The sequence below is a fragment of the Amblyomma maculatum genome, chromosome 2 (assembly GCF_055883805.1).
Source record: "Amblyomma maculatum isolate TAMU_Amacu chromosome 2, ASM5588380v1, whole genome shotgun sequence".
Lineage (NCBI taxonomy): Eukaryota > Metazoa > Arthropoda > Arachnida > Ixodida > Ixodidae > Amblyomma > Amblyomma maculatum.
Genome location: NC_139345.1, coordinates 114,792,659 through 114,816,293, shown reverse-complemented (window position 1 = coordinate 114,816,293; position 23,635 = coordinate 114,792,659). Strand labels below are relative to the sequence as shown.

Below are 23,635 nucleotides of genomic sequence, written 5' to 3'. Positions count from 1 at the left end.
AAAAAAATTCTGTTCTAAATATGTCACAACTGGTCGCGCAGTAGTAATCAACTCCTCGAGGACTTACCTCGTAGTTCGAGTTACCGGATAGCTAACATTTAAATGAAGACGCATTATTTTTCTCCCTCGCCATAAAAGCACAAATATAGGTCTGTTGAGAAACATGATCGGATTAAAAGTAGAGAAGACCTAATCACTGTCACAGTGGAGGTCAGTTGCTTGCGTTATTAGCTAGCATTTATTCACAGGTCATTTTTTATGCCTTCATCACTGACTCGTAAAAGTTCCGTTCTGGATCAGTCACCGTTTCATTACAGCCAGGACAAAAGATCGGGCATACTGGTTATTCATTTGTGAACTTGTCTCTTTCTCTTGTTCGTCTCTGTTCCGTCGCAGTTGTTTCAGTGTTATTTGTTATTGCAAAAGAAATGAGATAATGATGCAGGAATGGAAGCGAAGTGAAAGCCGACAAGCTGCAAAGAGAAGGCTTGAAGAAAATCAAGGTTATGGCATTTAATGGCGCGAGCTTCCGTTGTCCCCATTGCAAACGGCGTCGTTGAAGATTTCCGGTACGACTATTTCACTCTGCACACTTTGAAATAGTAACGGAGAGATGCATTGTTAGCTTATCTGTATAGCCTTGCAAAGCATAAGTTGGGCGTAGAAAAAAAAAGTAAGGAAGTAAGTTGAAAACGTGCACATACGCTCCAAAAATAACCCAGTCATTGTTCACGTTTGCAACAGCCGAGTCTGACCCCACAGTAAGGTAACGGGAAAAAAAAAGCAAAAAAAATACGTAAAAAAAAGTATGCCACGCGACGTGTCCTGGGCATGCCGCTGTCTTGGCACACGCCTGCAGAGGATGAGATAGCGCCCCGTACTCAGGGGACGAGGACAGGAAGCCGAAGTTTCAAACATCCGCTTGTTCCTTCCGTGAAGCAGCTGATAGACCGGCGTACTACGCATATTTTGCCTTCCGAGGCAGCCGCTGACTCGCTGTGTCGAAGCGCATAACTGGGCGTTTGCATCACGCACATCACCGCAGAGACATCGCCATAAACATTGCGTTGAGCGACGCTCAGAGCTGACAGTAGCTCCGATCGGGCTAGCAGCAAGGAAGAGTCGAAATCGCTCATTTCTTCTGGTTCCCGGTGGATCACATCCCTCTGCACCTCGGGACACGAAGCTGAGTCACTGCTGACCCCGTTCGACACCTTAACTTTGGAGAAGGCGGCATGCCGGCCTGTGATGGGAAACCCAGTTTCGACAACGGGACCTATTTCCTGACAGCACCACCTATCACCATACCACGACAAAAACTTGACAAAATCTTTATTCCAGAGCTGTAATCTATACTCTGAGAAGAAAAGCGGATAAGAAAGTTCCGGGGAAAACGGGAAAGAATGCACGCCATCACGGAGGCCCAAACTAGGTTAAGGTCAGGCCAATGTCGGACGCGAAGAGCTCAACACAAACAAACGTGACGGATGGCCGATACTCGCGACGAGTAGAGCTGTTCGTATTTTCGATGTCCTGCAGAACGGTCATTCTAAATTTCCGCCGAAGGCACGACCTGAGGTCAACGACCGATCTTGGGATCCAGTGAGCCGTGCTTGTAACCAAGTCCGATGCAGCTGTAGCGGTCCAACAACGATTCCAAAACTGCTGTGACACCAGCACAAACGAACACTGCTATCCGACCACCCAAAATCCATAACCGGGAACGATTCCGCCAATAGCTTCGTGCAGGACATACGACAGAACGTAACACTCCCGGGACCAGTAAAAGAAGGATAAGAAAGGCCAAAGCTATAGGAGCCAGGAAAAATAACGTTGACCGGGCAGCGTTACCTGGCTGAGATCGCTCGAAGTTTGGAAGAAGGAGGGGGCAGCGGTTCAAGCGGTCGTTGATGCGTTGACGCGACGGCGGTGGAGGCGGTCGCAGGAGGACAAGGTTACGCGTGGTGGGGGCGGTTGTCGACCGTTGGCGGCGGTGTGCAGACCACAGGGTCCGAGCCGAGAGAGTGGTGCCTGGCTGCGGCGGCCAAGGAGGCATTCCGGAGCGGGACCTCGGCCGTGCCATATTTGGCACGGGCACCGGGGGAGGCCGAGGGGCAGGAAACTCGAACCGCGTGACGTGGGCGAGCGGCAGGGGGCGCCGGCGTCGGGCCGCGAGGGATCTGAGGAACTATCTTCTCGGCGTCCGGACTCCAGTCGTCCCAGGGCGTTCTCAACGAGTGGTCCAAGCTCCGTTCAGTGCTCAGCGAGCCAACCCGAACACCAGCCAAGATGGAGGCCATCAAGAAGAAGATGCAGGCGATGAAGCTGGAGAAGGATAATGCGGTCGACAGGGCAGAGACCGCCGAACAGCAGTCCAGGGAGGCCGCTCTGCGCGCCGAGAAGGTACGGACCTCGTGCACGCGCAGGGCAGGGAGGCAGCAGGGGCTAAACTGTGTCGCTAAACACACGCCCACATATGCTGTGCAGGTTTTGCTTGTGTGCAACAGTGATGATTCGCAGAAGGCAAAAGCACCAGTGTCAGTATTGCCATGTTGTTCGCGTTGTGAGGAACCGTGTGTCAGGAACTCGAAACGAAAGTGCGAAGCTAAAGCGAATGATAACAGCTCCTTCTGTCACGCATGTTTTCAACTCTGCCCGCGGCATTATTCTGCAAACGCTTCTGCCGCATAGATGTTTGATTCCGAGCTGTTCGGTGCCTGCATTAGCCACAAATAGTCGAAGATTGAGTAAAAGAAACTTCGCAACCTTGTACCTGACTTTCTCAGGTACGTCGCTGCAACTGTAAGCCATTTCTGCGATTGCAGAGGGCAGACGTCCTTAACCAGAAAAGAACATTTTGCTCTAGATTTTCCTCTGCGACTTGCGATCAAAATTACAGAAAGTTTGACGCGCGTCACGCAGGTTAGTGTGTTCGTTGGCGGTTAACGTAAAGCGGTTGAGCTGGTTTCGACATTCGTGAACATTGGCCTGGCCGAGTGCACCGAATGCAATCCCGAGACAGCTAATGGCAAGGTTAATAGGCAGCCAACGGACACCTAGCTAGTTCAGCAACAGCAACAAGTTTAGCTGAATAAACAAACAGAACAACAGTACCGTCCAGCGTGCAGGCAGTTATATTCCGACTGCTCTCCCGCTAAACGAGCCCTGTCCATTCGAACCTTAAGTAGCAGATCGAGGCGGGAGGGCCGACGAGACCGCGCTCAGCGAGCGTTGCATCTGCAGCGGATCTATTTCGGAGCTTCTAAATCTGGCGCCGCGAACCTAAACATGGGCACGCGTCCCGGCAAATACCTTTTCGGGTTCCCCCGTCGTGCAACGCGCGCAGGATGTGACGTCACGGCCGCAGACATTTCTGCGCGCATGCGCATTTCAGCAACGAACAGCCCGTTTTTGTTCCTGTCGGCAAGACAGCGCTGAGCTCTGAAACTTCGCCGCGCGCGGTTAGAAGTCTGATATGACTGTGCTTCTGTTCCGTTATAGCTGGCTTCGGAAACCTGTCAGAGACAACATATTCCGATGATGTGTACAGGAAGTTATTGAGCATACGCGGCCCGAGAGACTTCGGCTGCATCTGACGCCTTTCGTTACTGATTGCACGCAAGCATACTGAATCCATTGAATGAGATCGTGCCCTGTCACAGCATTGATCGATCGACATCGGTGACGAGCGCATATCGCTCGTCGGCCTTTATGTAGTGAAATATCATCGCGTAGCTAGAAATAAGAATAAACGGATTGATTCCAATGTCATATGCGTCCATATTGCGCGAGTATGAATGCTGCTCTCTGGGTTGTGAGCAGGTCGTGTATATGGAGAGCGCATTTATTTTTATTTTTTTCATCTCCACATAGCGGCAAAATTCGCCGCGTATAATCGAATACTACCAAACAGAAATGTCTGTTGAGCACATACCAGAAAAATATCCTATTCGAGCATTAACCTGAACCCATTTGGCTTCATTGAAACCTTTCCAACGCTGTTTCGCCAGACTTTTGTTGAAACAAATCGATTCATGTATAAGCTATAACAGCCCTCTGATGCGGAAGACATGTTTCAAATATATTTTGACGATAAAATAATTGCAGGTTAATTATTTTTAGGGTACAAAGATATTTCGACCGTAGTTCGTGCTGATACCAAGCCCATGGAATTCTGAGTGCTTGACCTTTCAATCTTGTGGCACGCTTATACATCAATGTAGCAATTAATACGTGTTAAATACACTGATGTATCCATGCGCAAGCTCAAATCGTGTTTTTTTGGAAATGTTTTATAATTTCTTTTATATTGTCTTTTGTTTAATTTAAGATGAGAAAACGACTTTCAGGCTTCAGAAACTACGGAACGAAAGCAAATCCCGCCCACCGTATACTTTACTTACACCCAACAGTGTTCGTGCATTTGCGGTATCCGCACGCTGATGAGTTCTAAACATTATCGTAATTTTGCGACTGGTTCGTTATTAGGCTTCATTTGTCCCATTTTTAAATATGTCACATTTATTTAGCATTTGCTCCCAGTTTCCAGAGTAGCAATTCCTGATGGGTAAAATCTCATGCACTACCGAGCAAAAAAAGAAGGCTTAAGGTTAAGTAGATCAGCTGCTCGTTTTATCTAGCGCGAGCTCTTCGTATCTTCTTACGGTGATCAAAATTTATATTTATTGAAACTAGCCACCGAAAAAATATCTTTAATGTATTGCCACAAAAATAAGCCCTGATGGATGCTACAGCTCAAACTACGACATGTAACAGACCACCCAGTTCTTACAAAAATAATCAAGCAGCTGGCTACATCTCATGTCACGGTGCGCGAACAGTTTGCGCGGAAACAATACAGCCTGCTATGAGCGCGCTGCATGTGAACTTGGAGTCTCAAATATACCCCCCAAACTGCATCCAAGGTAACTTTTCAGATGGGCGAAAGTGCAGAATATGGGGGAAAAAACACGGGCAGCTTAGTATGCTATTGGCCAAGGGGAACGACGTGGAAACATTTCACCCAGTTTAATTAAATACGGTCTCTCCTTACCCGCGAGCTAGGCGGTCATGCAGAACGGACACGTGCAAGGATGAACACTCACGTGAACGCTGCGTTTCTAACTATATGGTTGCATATACAAACACAGCGTTCAACCATGCGTTCGCGTTTGTTCGCATGGAAGCCTCTTTGTTCTGTCCACGCTAAGAAAGCGCGCTGTCAGCGTCAGTAGAACATGAGATAAAGCCTTTAATGCCGCTCTCCATTATCCATTTGCATCCCATAAAAACTCATTGGTGAAAGGACAGTCGCAATGGAGTCGGAGTTTGACACTTTCTCAGTAGCAAGCGTTTCTCTAAGCGAAGCAGCGAACATTATAGCGCGCGCTTGGTCGTGCAAGACAGGAACGCACGTGCAAGACAGCAACCCAGAGCGTGTAGAAGTCAGAAATCGACGCATGCAGTTGCAAGCAGAACGCAAATTAGCGCTCATGAGTTACAGTTGATATGGGTGCACGTTTTTCGTGGAAGTGTGCTCCTCTGCTGACCGTGTGCCTTGGACGACGTGTCCCTGCCCCATTGCAGGCCGAGGAGGAGGTGCGCAGCCTTCAGAAGAAGATCCAGCAGATCGAGAATGAGCTCGACCAGGTGCAGGAGCAGCTGTCGCAGGCCAACAGCAAGCTGGAGGAGAAGGACAAGGCCCTGCAGGCCGTGAGTAACGTGCCCACGTTTGTGGCATTGTGACACTAACGCTTCTATTACGTATACGAGTCGTCATTTCTGCGTTTCAGGTGTACAGGTACCGCGGGACCTATACTTTCATTCGTAAGATATGCTCTGATAAGCTAGCCTTCCGGCGGCGAGCGTCGAGGTGAGAACGCAGGTTTACGCCGAAGTCTCTTGATCACTTAGCTGGTCCCCTTTCGTACTTATATTATAAATAATTTGCATGTTTGCCTTGTAGGGATGAATTTTTGTGCAAACGACATTAACCCCCCCCCCCCCCCTCCTCCTTAGCTTTAAATTACAAAAATAGAGCTGAACACCATTTATTTGAACACCTCCCTTTCCCCGCCGGCCAATAAATCCGCCCCGGATACCTTGTATATGGAAGACGCAAATATGCAGGGACAAAGAGTAACTTTTTTCCATGAAGCTAACGAGCTGAAGAACAGAGCGCCTTAGCGTCAAGAGTTCTTTCGATGACAAAGGTCGTGCCCCCAGGCTAGTGAAATGGCGATATTTAAATGAACTATTGCGTGCGAAAATCCCATTCATGGTCGATTTGGGATGAAAGCCAACAAAACACATCGTGCAATAGTCACGTGTACGGTGGATGAGCAATAGTCTCGTGCTCTTGCAGTCCCTCGGGTCCAGTCTTCCGAGTATCAGAGAAGGAAGCCACCCTCCCACGAACTCCCGTGTGCAGTGCAGTGCGATATTGCACGTTTACGCTGCAACGCGCGCAGTGGCGAGGAATGCCCGCCACGCCATTTGCATGCATTCCAACGTACGACGGCGGCGCTGGCAGTCTCGTCGGCGCGTCCCTGACGAAAGCGTCGCTAACCCAGTTCGCCTCGGGGCCCGCGCTCTTCCGAAGCGGGCACAAGGGCGGTCCTTTCACGCGGCCGAAAGCCGACACCGCGACCGCCGCGCGCAAGAAGGGCACGTGCCGCTGCTTGTACGAGACGGCGTCGGTGGATACTGCGCTATGTGGACCCTGCGTGCCACTTAGGCCGCGCTTCTGTTCTCCGGCGTCAATTGCGAAACCTGCCTTCTGCGATGACCCGATAAGGGCGCAGCTCCTGTTCGCTGGTTCCTTGTCTCGAGCACCACACCTCTGTACTGAGCCGCCGTATCTGCCCATCTATCGAAGCCGCGCTGGGCGAGAGAAGCGCGATGACGAGGGGAAGGAAACGTAATAAAAGAAAACAGAAAAAAATGTCAACAAGCCGACTCGGGCCAGGACAAAAAATAATAATAATAAAAACGCCGATCACTGGTTTTAGTATGGCGTGTGGATCCAGGTAAACATCGTGTCTCGTGGATAACCTGCACGTGTGGAGAATGTCCAGCGTGAGAAAGGGTCGGCGCTGACTACGGGCTGTAACCAATTTGTAGATGATTCCGCAGAGTTTTGAGCATTGCGACGAACCGTTACCGCGTCTCATTATGCCGGTGTTTGGTCGGAGTGGTTGGCTGATCTCACACTGGTAGCAAGAGCGAGCTCGATGGGCGTTTCTATAACAAGGATGAACGCGATGCAAATGCAAGGCGGTGGGACGCGGAGAGGTGCTGCCTCATAAGGCGCCCTACCGGCGCCTCCGTCTCGCCTCACCTGTGGTGGTCCCCGTGTTGAGAAACATCCGTTGGCGATTTGCAATTCGTAAACCGTTCGCGAGGGCTACAAGCGCGTTGTCGAATTTCAGCTTCGGTTTGGTTGGTGGTCGAGCGCGCGCAAGAGGCGGTCAGTACACTGGCAGCACTGCACCACCGCTGTTCATCCAAACAGGTGTGGTGTCCAGCTCCTTAATTTGATGTTTCACGATGACCTCGACTCGAAATCGGGCTTGCGTTAAACAATTAAAACATGAAACACTGCTAAGGAGAGAAAATTCCTACGTCACACTGCGATGTTAAGAAATCTGATATTTCTGATCTAATAATAATAATAATAATAATAATAATAATAATAATAATAATAATAATAATAATAATAATAATAATAATAATAATAATAATAATAATAATAATTGGTTCACAGGAAGGGAAAGGCGCAGTAACTGTCACACTTGCTCTGCGGACACCCGAACCGCGCCGTAAGGGAAGGGAGGAAGGTGGGAATGAAAGTGTAAAGAGAGAAAGAGGAGCCGTTGTGGAGGGCTACGGAGTAATTTCGACCACCTGGGGATCTTTTACGTGCGCTGACATCGCACAGCACACGGACGCCACTTCGTTTCGCCTCCATCGAAACGCAGCCGCCGCGGTCGGGTTCGAGCCCGGGAACTCGGGCACAGTAGTCGGGCGTCTTACCCCTGCACCACCCCGGCGAAGGCTCGAACTTTGATCGCTGTTCGCAACTAGCATCTGGGAACATTAATTGGTCCACGTAGTTCCTGTAGCTTTTTCCTACCCAAAATTCTACACACCATTATACAAGCGACGTTTTCCAGCATGTATATAGAAAAGTGCAAAATTTTCGTTTTAATAATAATGGTTTTTCCGCACGTTATTTTATATGTTCGTGCCTCGAATATTAAAGATTTATTATTCGTTGAACATTGGCCACAAAATGACTCCATGGATCTAGTCACGAACATGACAACAAAATACAGCCTCGAAATTTAATTGAGCGAGTTTTTATATTGGCAATATTTCGTCGGAACAATATTTGTTCACCCAATTGGGAAAATGAGAAACGGTCTTGAACAAATATGTGCGACAAGCTCCAGCACGAGCACACCTCTTCTATAAATGACTTCATGCTGGCCACTGAGATGAATTCGGCGCTACTCTACTGGATCCTTCCGCAGAATCAGCGTAGAAAGTATATTATTCGATATGGACAATGTTTTTGTGATCAACATCGCACACTTCAAATTCAAAAGCCCCGCCGCAAGGTAACCTGAACACCGCACGGCTTCGTGACGCTCACACCAGAATCTGGCATCAAACCTCGGGCCGATAATCCGCACAAGTGTTTCATAAGCTGTCACTTGCGAAAGCCTTTTATGGTCGCGTATATGTTACGGGAAGCACTGTTGTGACTAAGGAGACTTCTATGCTGGGTAACTACTTTTTGCGCGCGCGCGCTACTCAAAGGGCCGCTGTACGCATGCGGCCTCGCCCATCACGACCTTGTGTACATGCGCCAATCGGCGACTTCGTCCACGTTAGGCCTGTAGCGGGTGTGTATCCCCACCCAGTTGTCAGTATTTCGGCGTCCTAACATTACCAGTCAAAATGAGCGCCGTCCAGCAGGGAACGTTGCTAGAAGTGCTCAAGAAAAAAATGCGGGCCATGAAAGACGAGCTGGAAACCGCAAAAGAGCAAGCAGAGGACGCACAAGCACGAGTTATGGATGAAATCCGGCGTCGTGAAGAAGTGAGTGGCCAACTTTGCATTGCAACAGGAGTACGGTGCTGGAGATAGCATGTTTCTGATTTGTGAGCATCCGTAAACCCCGATCAGTGAGTACTGCGCAATTTGGGTGGTATGTTGATTTGTGCGAAACTTTATTTCGCCCTCGTCGAAGCCTTATAAGGACCGAGTTTGTAACCCACATTACGCAAACGATCCCGGTCTTGTTGCAGTTGTGTGTTAATTTTGCCCCTTCGGTAGTGCGGCCACCGCGCATGCCATCGGTCGGACACGTAGCGTCAACTTGGTGTGTTTTGGCGCATGCCACAGAGTAGATTGGTAGTCGCGCTTGTGTTGACGCACCTTTGGGTTTGTTTCTCTCAACTGCCGCTCCCCACTCGGCATCCGGCGTGGTATTCTAGCCGGACCGACCTTGAAGGAGCGCAACATAGTCGCTAGCGCGAAAAAATGTCGAGGAAATTAAAACGTTCCGATACCATCGAATACCCATTGGCTACCGGTGGTGGCCCGCCGCGGCCGGCTCTTCACCTCCCCCTCCCATCCCCCTTCCTTTAGTGCCCTAAGCTGGTTTTTACGCTCTGGTATATCCGACCCGGAATTTGTGACCGGCCGGTTTGTAGCGTTGCTACGTTCCAAGCCACAGGCCTGCAGATGCGTGTCCTGAACGCCAGTTAGTGGCTACTGGCATTCCTGCACACGAAAGTCGGTTTCTGAAGCACGTATTGGTGCCAAGCTAAGCTATGTCGAGGTAGTCGCAGACGCCGGGGTTCGATGTCAATCGTAATGTAACACCTAGCGTACGCATAGCTTATGCGTCCGTGCGTTTCCGCGCTGCAGTTGTCAAGTGAAATTTACGCCCGTTGTGGGCTCACCATTGCGATGCATCCGCCGGCGTGTATCTGGCTCGGTTCTAGCAGTTGACTTGCTTGTTTAGTTCGTAAGACACGACTGGACGAGAGGCCGCACCTCGATTGTTTGCCGACGTCGGTCTATTGCCTTGTCCTTCAGATGCGGTAACATCGGGTACAGCTGACGGCGTATACTACCACTGATATGTGTGTATATTTTTAAAGCTCCAAAACAGCGGATTTCATAAGAGGTTATATTTTCTGACAAATGGTGCGAAATTTAACCGTAAATGTTAATCAGACGTCGCTCATTCATTTTTGCAAGTAGTTGCATAGCATAGCATTGAAGTTTATCATTAAATGTTATCTGTAATCATTTATAGCAAGGTTTTTATCCACGGCTTAAGTGTCAAGGGATGGATCCGGTTGCTGCAAGCTTTCATTGACAAATAAATGCAAGAGTGTTTTGTGCTTAGTATAGCACTTTCTGAATATTTCGAAATAATGGAACATAAAAGCAGTTGTTCTAATTCCAGTGTAGGTTGTACGTGTAGGATAAATAAATGCACTGTAAAGTACAACTCATGCAGTGTGCTATTTTGAAAATCTCTTCCCACTGCAACTCGTGGAAACAGCATGCATGGTTTTTCCACCTTGTTGCACTGCCAGGTTGGTTTGCAGGCAAAGTAATACTAAAAGTGGTGGCCATGGCTGTAATACAAAGAATGTAATGTTATTGAATCACTAATTGGGGGCTTAAGATTAACATTATTTGCTTACGAAAAGCTCCCTGACATGATTTGCTCAGTGCTCGTATTGCGCACACTTTGGACTGTAATACCACGTTTCTGATTTCTACATACAGACAGCGACAAGAGCTGTATTTTCTTTGAAATGTCATTCACCTTACAGTTGTGCATTTTTCTGTGCGTCTGAGATCAATGACTGTCCTTTTGTCTCCTAAATTGTGCGTACCTAAAGTAGGTTTTACAGGTGTAATTTCTAGTTAGCTCGAAACGTTGCTGCATTCGGTAATTTTTCATTGAGTGCGGCCTCTACTGTGGCAAATGAATTGCATTTAATCTGGTCTGATGTATTTGTAAGATGCGGCATATGCTACGTGTGTAATTTGGAGCAATAACCTCTTTGAAAATGTGCACTACCGTCACAGTATGTATGCTTGGTATAGCTTGTTTGCTTTCTGCAGCCGGTATTTGCGGCAGAAGCTGCCCACCTGACTGATCCTTTTACTTTACCAGAAGATGCACTTACGCTGTGAAGCATTACAACTGCAGAAGTACACTGCGGGAACTTGAGTTTGAGGTAGTGTGGGTGTAGCTTTACTCTTCATCATAATTGGTAGCATAGGCATTCTTTGTCTTAGTGCTGTCCACTGTCTACTACAAAAGAAAATGCAATATTGTGCTTTCCACCAACTCGCCACTTCTACCTCCAAAACCTGCAGGCTGAGGCTGAGGTTGCTGCCCACAACCGACGCATCCAGCTGCTGGAGGAGGACCTGGAACGCTCTGAGGAACGACTCAAGATTGCCACCCAGAAACTGGAAGAGGCCTCCCAGGCGGCTGACGAAAGCGAACGGTACTTTATCGCCTTAGGCTTGACTCTTAATTTGTCTCCTTTTCATTTCATTGACGCCCGTAGTTGCAGGCAGTAGCTGGTGTACTGAGGTAGCTGTTCAGTGGTCAGAAGCAGTTATCTTAAAATATGACATCTTGTTTATGTGCCACCAACCTTATAAGCACAATTTGGTTCACAGCAAGTGGCAGCTTAAATTTTTTGACAACTAGCCTTGTCGTTCTGCCTAATTTGCCATTGGGATTACTTTTTATAAAACCAGGCTGCTTCTTCTCTCTAGTATGCATAGCATTGGTAATGTGTCAAATTTAATTTTTACTTTGTTTCGGAAACAAATTTTATAGCCAGTTGGGATGCATCATTTCGTGAAGGTCCTAATGTATTTTTGATGTTGGTGGCCTTTGTGAGCCGCTTCACTTGCTTTTTGATTGGCTTTAATGCCACAGTGAGCTGGTATCCACTGAAATGCTATGCAGTAGCCTGCGGCAATAGCCAAATGATGAAGATACCCGATGTCAAGGGAAACGGGATGATTATTAGTTTTCTTCAGCAGGTTATTCAGGATTTGCAGAGATGCTTTGAAATCAGTGAAGATAACCCATCTTCCGAGAGTTTGGCACAGGATATAGAAGAGAGCTTCTTTAATGCCATGGAGCTCAGCTGTCGTAGATGATGTCTTCTGCTGCAGTGATGCCGACGGTAGCCGCTTTTCGATGGGGGCGAAAAGCAAGGCGCTCGTGTGCTGTGCGATGTCAGTGCACGTTAAAGAACCCCAGGTGGTCGAAATTTCCGGAGTCCTCCACTACGGCGTCTCTCATAGCCTGAGTTGCTTTGGGAGGTTAAACCACACAAACCAAGCATCACTACCAATTTCTTTATTCAATTGACCCACATCTAAAATCAAGACTTCCTCCGAAATATCTTTGCCAACTAGAAACTCTTTACCACCGACTTTGTCTAAACTGTGCATACACAAATGGCTTGCGCTATCGTTTCGGTGAAATGAACAGCCCGTATTGTGACAACTGTGGCTCGATTGAAACTGTGGAACTTATCCTACTTGAGTGCACTGCGTACGCTGACGAGCGTGCAAACTATGAACTTAGCATGGAGAAGCCCTCCCCAGTGCCTTTACAATGAACAGTGTTTTAGGTCCCTTAGCCTGCCCTAGGCAACAGAGACTCGTAGTGAACTTTTTATTTACATATTTGGAAGACATTGGACTCCTTGACAAACTCTAAATTCACCTCGCATGTTTCACTCAGGCATTTTGCAAGCTGTGAACTCTATAAGCACATTAGTCGGATCGTGCATTTCATTATTTGATTTATATCATTACTCCACGAAGCACCTTAACACGTATTTAATGGCCTGTTTTATCTCCCCCTTCAATTCTATTATTTCCCTCACCATTCTTTTTCAATCTTTCCCTCCCGAATTCCCCTTCCTACACAGAGTAGCATGCCAGCGAAATCTAAACGCCGGGAAAATTCTCTGTTTTCCATTAAACAGTCTCTCTCTCTCTCTCTCTCTCTCTCTCTCTCTCTCTCTCTCTCTCTCTCTCTCTCTCTCTCTCTCTCTCTCAAATTTTACGGTTTGCATTGGCACTGTTGTCATTACAGTTCACAGTTTCATATGCTGACAAGTATTTCTAATAACTTTTTGTAGCCTTTCTCAAAACTACATCTTTTTAGATATTAGTACTAGCATGAACATCACTTTTATTTCTGGCTTAGCAGTTTCTGTGGCTATTCATTACTCTCTTGTACCTTGTTTCTATCATGGAATATTTGTTCACTGCTTTTGTCCAGCACACATAGAAATACCTCAAAGCTTAAATTTATTTAGATAGACTTATCTGAGATTAGACATGAACGTTCAGCTTCTTCCTTTTAGTTTTTGCCCATTTCTTCTCTTTTGAGTGGAAAAGGCAAAATATTAAGTTGCGGTGCTGCTCGGAGTGCTTGGTGTTTTCTCCTCTGTGCCTTTCTCAAATATGCATAACTTCGCTCATCAAGCATCCGCAAGGCGCTGGAGAACCGCACCAACATGGAAGACGACCGGATCACACTGCTCGAGAACCAGTTGGGCCAGGCGCGGCTCATAGCCGAGGAGTCTGACAAAAAATACGAAGAGGTGAGGTCTTAAGGCCAGCTGGAGCTGACCGCCCTTTCTTTCTCTCTCGCGGACAGCATGCGCAAAATGCTGGAGCACAGGAGCATCACCGACGAAGAGCGCATGGACGGTCTCGAGGGGCAGCTCAAGGAAGCGCGCACGATGGCTGAGGATGCCGACAGGAAATACGACGAGGTGACTTGGCTCTGAGAGAGAGTGGAAGCGTCTTGGAGGGGCAGCATGCCGTGTGCCCTGCTGTGCACACTGCCCTCTGCCTTGTGTGTGCCCTCCTCGCTCCTTCCAGCTTCCCCCTAACAGAGCCACGTACACTCTTGTCCAGTGTTTTTTTTGCTGCACCTGTCTGTGCACTTGACATAACATGGTGTGTGTGTGGGCCCTGCACCCATTCGCCTAGTAGACGTCACCACTGGGGCGACACTAGTGTATTCTAAGTGCATGGTTTCCTGATGTGTTCCTTCGTGACAGTCTGCTGCTAAGAGGTCTTCATTAGGGCACTTGCCGTAGTGAAACTTTGCCGCAGTGCGCTTCTGTCTTCTCTCTTTAATGGCAGTGTAGTGTAGGTGCTTGGTTTTGAAGGATTTGTTGTGAGTAGATTTTCTTCTATGTGTGAATGTGTATCCGTGTGTACAAGGCACAACGAACGTCACTTGAAGACAGCAAGTGTCAGTCAAACGTTTATTGAGATCGCATTCCTGAAGTGACAATATAACTAGGTGGATATTGCGCTTTCCCACGTTATTTGTCAAGTATTGAAAAAATGTAACCGCATTTTCTATTAATTTTCTTGGTGAGTCTAGTTTTAAACTTCAAAAGCAGCATTAATAATTAAGTTCCTTAGCACGCTTTAGTAGAACACTTTTGACTTCTGCGGCAGAAGGGTGTACTGAAATCAAGTGACATATGCAGTGTAGCATTTTTCTTTTTTTTCTGCTTGAGTGTGCAACATACTTACGTCCACTAACTCTGCACGTTCCTCCGTGTTTGTCGTTGCGACCTAAACTAAGTGACATTGTGAGCAGTGGCTTTTGGTGCTTGCAGGTAAAGAAACTGCTGTAATGGTCATGGAATATTTTATGCAAGAATGTTCATCTTTGTACTCACCGCAGTATTAAGCAAATTGCATGCTTGTTTTTATATGCCCCAACTTGCTGCAGTTAATGACCTCCAAAGCATCATACATATGCCTGCATGGTGGAGATGCCCATCTTCAGTGACTACAGATAGCAACATAGGATGTATTTTTTTTTACTATATTATTTATGTATGTGTAGTGTTGCCTATGTCATTCAGGAGGCTGCCTTGCGAGAAGTGCACTGCCTAATCTTGGCTGAAGTCTACTCGAAGTCAGTTAATTAGCTAGGAACTTTTTATGTAAAGATTGTCGTCAAAATGTGCTAAGGGCATATTATGTTGGATAAAGCAGGAGCAGTTGCACCAATGTGCGTATTGAGCTCATCTAGACTTCGTTTTCGTTGTTACACTTTGTAAGATCAGGGTTTATTTTCAGCTGAAGTAGGTATCGCTGTATTTGAAATGACCAGATCTGAGGCTTAGTAATCAAAACTAGGCATCCTTTTAACTGGACTCTTTACATAGCAGGCCTAGTTTAATGATGTGTGCAGAAGAAGTGTTGATGACGGTCAGAAAAGGTAATTGAATGCGGCCAGGACTAAACGCTCTACGTGTGTGTGTGTGTGGCACAGGTGGCCCGCAAGTTGGCCATGGTTGAGGCCGACCTCGAACGCGCTGAGGAGCGTGCAGAGACTGGTGAGACGTAAGTGGTTCCGCACGACGCCCTTATCGTGTGTGCCAGTTTGTGCGTGTGCAGCATTGATGAACCATTGCGAGCGTGTGTTGCGTGCCCCTTTGCCTTGCTCCTCACTCACCATTTCCGTGTGTTTCCTCTTCCCATCTCTCCTCGCTGCGCCCGATCCCCAATCATCTTTCCCTGAACCCCCCCTGCCATCGTGCAACGCATGTGCAATGTGCGCATGGTGTGTGGTGGCACAAAAAGATGGCACGCCGCATTGCCCTCCTGGAGGCCGACCTGGAAAGAGCCGAGGAGAGGGCCTCCACGGGCGAGAGGTGAGGCCGTGCCACGCTCTTCCTTCTCTAACTTCCTACCAGCTAGTATCCCATTGGCTGCACCAGTTGCAATCTGTTGGGAGTCTATGTCATGGGTCATATCTCGGACTTCTCAGTCGAGCGCTGCTACCATCGGCTGCACATGCCATGTGTTTGCCAGTTCACCTCTTGAGGAAAACTAATCCATTAGTTTTTTCATCACTCAATGGCCACCAAGCAGTCGAAGTAACTATGAGCTTGCTAACTGTTGCAACTGGGATGGCCAAGGGGCTGTTGTCGTTTCTTAATCTGTGTTGCAGCTAAAACCTTACTGGAAGTGCTGCATGTTTTTACGGTGCAAAGGATATGTGCTTGTTGATAAGGTTGATGTTTTAACCACTCATCTTGTAGCATGAGGCTTTTTCTTTTTCTTTGTAAGCATGTAAAAGAGGAAAGGTGGGAACTACAGGACAGTAAAATTAGTTGCAGGTCCGACATCTTTGCAGGAGTATTGTTTTGATAACCTTTGTTGAACTGCTGAGTTTGAGGCTTGGGTGAATGGTGAAGGAGAAAGGCATGCAAGGTACATGTAGTTGGAGGCAAGTTCCATGTGTGCAGTCGGGCTATTTATGATTCTCTTCAAATGGAACTCTGACATCTTGCAACTGGTCATCCAGCCCTTTGCCATTTCATGCATGAAAAAGGTAGTGCAATTTATAAGTGCTTGAAATATTTGAGCTCTGCTTAAATAAAGCCTTGCCAGCCAATGTTGACTTCCACAGTTGTAATAAAATAGTGCTTTGATTAGGCATGTCAGTATAGCTAGCCATGACTGTGAACAGTTTCCGTTCACTGTTTCATATCCAGGCTTGTCTAGCTGGCTTTCAGAAACCTGAAGACCAAGTGGCCATCATAAAGATGCCTCTTCTGTGCATCTTATCACCATGGTTCATGTAGTAGACGCGTGCTGTAGCAGTGAGCACAGAATTGGTACCTTCTTCATCTTGATGCTGCTGCTGCATCACAATATCATTGCCAGTGTTTTAAGGCATGATTTAAAATTAACTTTAACTCCTCTTTTTAGTGCAATTGCAGTTTTCTTAGTATGTGAAGAATGTGGAGAAGCTCTGTGAGGGTCGAGGCCAGTAGTATTATTTATTGCATTATTGTCTAGAACTAAGAACAGTATGGTCCTTTTGCTCTCTTTGTGGAGAGCATCTTATGTTGCATGTATAGAGGCTTACTAAGGGCCATAGTTGTAGCAGGTTGCCATTTGACGCCTGCTGGCAGAGTGAAAGCAATAGTGCTCAGGTTCATTAACACAGTGGTAATTTTGTCCTGCTTGCATGTCATTGTTTTTTTTTTAACATGTCTGTGTGTATTGTGATCAACATTTTATTCCGTGTTTTTTTTTTTTTTTTCTTTTTTTTTTTTTTTTTTTTAGCCCTCGGTCACAAAAGTGGCTGCTCTTTATGTAGTTCTTTCTGTACACAGCATACCTACATCTGGTGTGTTATTTAGCTAATCTCATGCTCACTTCAAGATATTAGTTCAGAATGTTTGCAGATAACATTTAGCAGTGGTTTTGTTAAAGTTATTGGCTCTTTTGGGGGTGTTGTGTATTCCTTTTGCTTTGTTTGCTTTATTCTATGAAACACTAATTTTCACTGGTAGATGATTTTCACTCCACACATTGTGGCATCTGTCATCATTCACCTGTTAGCGGGCACCTGACAATCATGAAGCTGTGGTGCATGCTGATGCTGTAAAGAAATATGTATAGCCATTTTCTGACAGGTCCTTGATTAAGAAGTTATTGAAACACTCTGTTAATTCCTGCTGACCGCGTCCCAGAAGAAATACCGGCTGCACACCTAGTCATTGCCGTCCACCTTACTGTGCATTTCTTGTGTGCAGCAAAATTGTGGAGCTTGAGGAGGAGCTGCGTGTTGTCGGCAACAACCTGAAGTCCCTGGAAGTGAGCGAAGAGAAGGTAATGGGCAGTTGCCATGACTTCATGTATGCCTGCAAAATTGTGCAGCATCAGTGTTTTTCTGTTTCGAAAGGAAAACAAAACGTGATCAATACATATTTAAGTTCACAAGGCTTTTTGCTGATCATTACTGTTTATTTGTCAGACTCATAGAGGCACTGATAGGAAAGTTTGATTTTTTTTCTTGATTTGGCTTCATCATTTTATCACCATATTACCCGGGAGTTGTTAATGTATGGAGAAAGGAGTAAGATTCCGAATAAGAGCAATGAAAAAGCGGAAAAATCATTTAACATTTTACTGTGGTCCTTTGTTGATTTGAGCTTTCTTTATTCGAACTGCAACTCTGTTCCTGTGACTTGTTGAGAGCCCACTGAACCATGTTTCACCATGTTGGTACCACTTAATCTAGAAAGGCATTGTTGTGGTCACCTCATTTCAGTAGTGTTATTGCTAGGTGGTGCTATGTGCATCACTCTGCAAAGTCATTGAGCTTGTTGCCAGTGTGCCTTTGAACTTTTTGCATCTAGCTTGTCTTTGGAAATAAGTAGGTGCCACTGGGCCGTGGATTCACCACTCTGCCTTAGGACTGACTCTTCAGAGGTCAATCTTCAGGCTGACCAATTGTGGGGTAAACTCCAGACTTGCAAATTTGAGCGCCTCCCTGGCCTCACTTTCTTTCCCTTCATTTTCGTGAGCCTCAATCTCCGAAGCTCCGTGCCCGGCCTGCATTGCTAGTTTCTTTTTTCCTTCTCGTCCCATAATGCCTCTCTCTTTTCCGGGGGGGTGTTGTGAACCACAGGCCCAGCAGCGCGAGGAGGCGTATGCGACGCAAATCAGCACAATGACTGCCAAACTGAAGGAGGTAAAGTGTACCCTTGCATCCTAACTCCGCTGTGTGTGTGTGTGTCTCTCTCTCTTCGTTCTCGTGTGCCGCTGTTGCCGCTGGACGCGCTGGATGGACGGGGTTTAGGCCCTGCAAAAGGAGGAGACGTACGAGGGCCAAATCCGGCAGATGACTGCTAGGCTGCAAGAGGTACGCCACACTGGCACCCCCCATTCGCTGCGGTTGTTGCCCCCTCGCCATCGTCAAATGCTTGTTGTGGTGGCCTCTCTTGCACACTCTCAGACCTACCTGCTCAGTATTACTTTCCCCCTCATCTTCCTTTTCCCTTCGTCTCTACCTGTAGCCTAGTGAAATGACCGCAGCCCTTGAAGCGTCCCCTTGTAGCTGGCATTACGGATTACTTGCATCCCAACTTCTGTCACCTGCCGTGTAGATGCATAACATAGGTGTTTAATTAAATCTCATGCGCCTGCATTGTAGCGTGACGCGAACTAACTCTGTAGTTCAGTCTTCTGTAATAGTTCTTTAAATTCCATTTACTAATGGAGGGCGTGTCATGCTTTATCATGTCACCACGCAGTGTTTGCTTGTGTCGTAGCTCCTGCCATGCATCTCTGCTATTGCGTTGCCGGCTGCCTAGCCTAGAAAATAGTACTTCTTTGCAGAAAATGGGGCAATAGTTTGTTCTAATTTCTTTTACCCATATTTTTCATGGCACGCACATTTGCTCAGAATGTTTCATCATTTACAGATCTGTTTCTGTTGCTCCTTCCTTTCTCTTTCTTTTGCGATGTCTTTAGAGAATTTGGGCAGTGTCTATTATGCAGGTCTTATTTCTTTTTTCCCCATGCAGCCTCTGCTATGTGCTTTTGAAACTTCATTAACAGTAGCATGTCTAAAAAATTTGTGTCCACTGTGTCCTTTCCGATCACCTTAATTTTTGGAAAGCTATACAATGCTCACCAAGGACTATTGCACAGTACATACATAGTGCAAGCACTACACCCATACTGTGCATTTAAATGCTGCATCGCTCACAGGAGGGAGCGACGCGGCATTTAAACGATTTCAAATAAGTTTTCGACCTTTGCTCTACCTGTTCCCTTATTGCTTAGGTGAAGCAAAGGTTGAGAGGCTACTGTGAAATTAAAAATAACTTGGGAACTAATAAGAACTTGCAGATGAGAACTGGACGGTTTAGCAAAATAATGTGTGCTTCCTTCTTGCGTGATATTCATCCCACTGTTCGTGCTCCACACAGGCTGAAGCCCGGGCTGAGTTTGCCGAGAGGTCAGTGCAGAAGCTGCAGAAGGAAGTGGACAGACTGGAAGGTAAGTACTTCTCCAAAAGCTGCATGTCATCATTGTGGTTATTCGCATGCAGGCAGTCTAATTCATTTGGTTTGCAGTGGTTTCTCAGTGCATGCAGTGATTAACACAATTGTGAGAATGCAGAAATGTGGGCATCATTTTCGAAGCAGTAATCAGCCTTATACAAGCTTAGGCTTAGGGTACAAATGTATGATGTCTGCTGCGGTGAGGCTAAAGTCGAGCTTTATTAAGCGTTTGTAGTCGAGGTCGTATATACTTTCTCACTGGCAAATAACTAATCTAACTTTTCAATTTCTAGAAGTCTCGTGGTAACTATTTGTCTTGGTTACTAAAATAGATTTTGGAGTTATGTGTCCGGTTTCGGGCGTTATTAATTTAATGTTTCGTTTGGCCGTTGGCACATCTATATTTAAGTACGTGGAACATTTATGGTTAAGCTTGTGCTTCACCTGTTGTAGCCTTGACAATAGGTTTGCTCTCCATATTGTTCAGGAGGCCGCATATTTGTGTTTCTAAGCCATGCATCATGGTATGAGATGACAAATAAAGGCTGAGGTACCTAATAGACAAGATGTCGAGAGCAGCAGTGGCATCAACATGGAGGCGCAGTGGGGCAGTGCGGCTCTTCCGTTGACACAGACGAGCTGCTTGCGGAGCGCGAGAAGAACCACATCCTTCAGGAAGAGGTGGAGACCACCCTGAAGGACCTGCAGTCCATGTGACCGGGCTCCAGGGCACCCCACTCTGCCTGCCACTGCTTTCTTCCCCCCTCTGTCCAGGTGTGACTAACCGCATCCTGTTGTCCCCCTTTCCCTTCCCCACTTGGGTTCCCAGTGTGGTGGTAGAGGTAGCCACGTATGGGCGGTGCATGCGCCATCTTTTGTCATGAGTGTGAGGGGAAACTTCACAGCCAAAGGAGTAGCCCAGCCATGTCTCATGTCAGCCGTGTGGCATGGCATCTCATATGGAGTGAGAAATATGTCTGCACCACCAAGTGCATTCATGACAGCTCCAGTTTCCCCGCACGCATTTGGCAAAAGGCAGTGCATGTTGCACATAACAGCAGTAGCACCGGCTATCACTCTGGGAACTATGGGAACTAAGTTAAGAAAAGCTTGTTTAATAATTTTAATGGATGATAGGTAATTAGAGCTGAAGACAGGCAGCACAAGTTTGTATAGCAATGCAGGACTATCTTCACTATTGCTAGCTAGAAAACGTATGCATGGCATTTGTACAGTTTACATGTTTGCACACTTATGCCCCGTTAGCAGAATGCAGAAAATATTTTTACAAATCAATTATCAAATGCAAGTCATCCTAACATAAGGACTGGAAGCACTGAGGTCTTTATCAGGGCTAATGTTGTTTAAGTGCAGGCTGGTTTGAGTAATTTAGAGCACTTATCTGGGACAAAAGTCTGGGAGAGAAAGAGACATTTTGAGAGAGAGAGAAAAACATACCAAGGAACATGGTGCACAGTCTTTGGATGGCCTGTTCTCAGCTTTTAGCTGAGAAAGTATTGTGCCTGCGATTGCGGTGGCTTGTGGTGTTGTGCACGTTGTTGGTTGGTTTGGTGGTTGTGTGTTGCTGTGCCTAGGTTTGCGGTGAATATAACACCTTAAGGGACAACAAACCTAACTGGATTGAATTGGTGGCCTTTTTGCTGTGCTGCGGACTGCCTTGCTGTGAGGTCTCAAGGGGCGCAATGTTTGCACTGTCCTATTGCAAGCAGATCACGGAGTGCCATTGCTCTATAAGTAAAGACTAAGTGTATTTTACTTAGGGTTCTCATAGATCCTTACCACCTTTTTGAGATGCAGCAGTTGCCAGTCACAGCAAGGCATTTGTTGAGAGTAGTTTACTGCATGTGTAAACAAAGATTTTTAAACTTTGATCTTGTCACAGCTGAAATAAGTATGTGCAGTGTATCAGATATGTGACATTAACCTGTATATGTTGCATGGCATGTGTTCCCTTGTTCTGGCATCCTTTCACTTTCAGCGTATTCAAGTCGGGGGTTTGAATATGTATTAATGCGGACATCGTGAACATCTGTTCACAGTATTGCTGCATTCTTTTTTTTTTTTTTTTCATAACTTTAGTTTGGGTTTAAGATAGGCTTTTATCTGCAGTGTGTACTCTTGTGACTGCTTCAACTCTTTCCAGTTTTCATTAACTGGCTTACTGAAGCTGTTTCTTGAGTCTGGGAGTCTAGTGTACTTCACCTGAGTTCGAAGATTTCTCTTTTTCTAACTTTGCTGCCTAGGTCAGTTTCTGTGAAACTAATGAGCTGGAATGTCTAGTGGTTAATGCTGCTGGTTATCGTTCAAGTCAGGAGAAAAGTTTTGAGAGCCGAATAGCAGCAGATACTTGAGTTGTACCTCCCTCCGCACATAGAAGAAGCAGTGTTTTCCTCAGACAATCGGAAGCTTGGTGTGCACAGCTGCTAGCTTTTGTAGGAACATTAGCTATGCACATTTGCATACTCTCCTCTCGGTTACTTCAACAAGACCTCACGATTACTATTGCCCACCTACAGACGAGCTTGTCCAGGAGAAAGAGAAGTACAAGGCTATCTCGGACGAGCTGGACCAGACCTTCTCCGAACTCACTGGCTACTAAGCTCCACGCAAAGGGACTGGCGCCACCGTTGTTTCTACCGCTGCTCTGCCGAAGTTTCACTCTCACTCCGTCGTTGTCGTTGGGGGGGTAGGCTAGGACAGCAGGGGACAATGCCTTTTACACAGATGGAGATGGGGAGAGCGGGAGGGGCCTGTTGCGACCGCCACCACGACGACGTCCACCCGAATCAACACACGGACACGGTCGCTGTGTTTCCAGCAGTTCGGTCACGCCACATTGTTGGACTGCAGGTTTAGGGAAGGAAGGAGCACCGTTTTCTTCGTTTTGTCCTCTGTACTCTTGTTATGTTATGGATAAAAACAACAGTGCCTCTCCCCTCTCACCTTTCTCTTTCTTCATTGCCTGTTGTTCTTCTCAAGACACCAAACATGCATACAGACACAGAAGAACTAGCTCTCTCTTCTATTCTTTCTCTCAGCTCTCTGCATTTCCCCTTTTTTCCTTTTTTTTTTTTAATCTAGCAAGGTTGTAAGTTTTTTACATCTTGTTTTTCTGCCAACGTGAGGATGTGTACCGAGTGCTCCCATGCTTTTTTTTTTTTTGTGTGTGGGATGGGAAGAAAAATAAGTGTTAAGTTTTGTGCCTAGGAATTCGAGGAAAATGTTGTTCTGACACATTGTGCTGTACTCTGGACGCGGTTGGACGCCTCCATAGCATGTTTGCATCACAGGCGCCTCAGTCGTTTCTAAGAGCAAGCAAGGTTGATTGATAAACCAAAACTGCCAAGCAATTTGTATGTCAATATACCTGGTAATAAAAGAAAACCATATTTAAAGGTGCTCTGGCAAAATTGTGTTCCCTTGTTGTCTCGTGCACAAACCTCCATTGCCATGCTCTCAGCGTGAAACGGGAGGAAGAAGCCACTTGTATGAGTACCAAGATGGCATGTTAGTAACATCAGTGTGATATGTATGTTTCTCCACTTATTTCTCAGAAGGACTTCAAACCTTGTAGTTCTGGCTTTGCAGATAGCTTGTGAAGGTGTGACAGCCTAGCACACTTCTGTGCATTTATTACATGGAACCTTTGAAGAAAAGAATTGCTAGGAGCATAGGGAATGTATACTGTGATC

General features: G+C 46.5%; 1 protein-coding gene across 15 annotated transcripts; it reads left to right on the top strand.

Annotated features, from left to right (window-relative positions):
• The first annotated feature begins 2,169 nt into the window (after positions 1–2,169).
• On the top strand, positions 2,170–22,601 carry Tm1 (tropomyosin 1). 15 transcript variants are annotated; one of them, XR_014705103.1, is made up of 10 exons: positions 2,177–2,403; positions 5,587–5,712; positions 11,416–11,549; positions 13,739–13,856; positions 15,386–15,456; positions 17,664–17,739; positions 18,542–18,604; positions 19,848–19,917; positions 20,557–20,696; positions 22,460–22,601. XR_014705103.1 is itself a non-coding variant. In XM_084595133.1 (9 exons), exons 1-9 carry the CDS (start codon positions 2,290–2,292, stop codon positions 22,540–22,542), a joined length of 855 nt encoding a protein of 284 aa, XP_084451259.1. In that variant the 5' UTR covers positions 2,170–2,289; the 3' UTR covers positions 22,543–22,601. The 15 variants fall into 15 exon arrangements, 8 of the variants coding, with proteins under 8 accessions (XP_084451259.1, XP_084451258.1, XP_084451263.1 ...); XR_014705102.1 differs by lacking the exon at positions 18,542–18,604 and adding an exon at positions 18,713–18,775 and having other exon boundaries at positions 2,182–2,403; XR_014705101.1 differs by lacking the exons at positions 15,386–15,456; positions 18,542–18,604 and adding exons at positions 15,697–15,767; positions 18,713–18,775 and having other exon boundaries at positions 2,185–2,403.
• Positions 22,602–23,635: the final 1,034 nt, after the last annotated feature.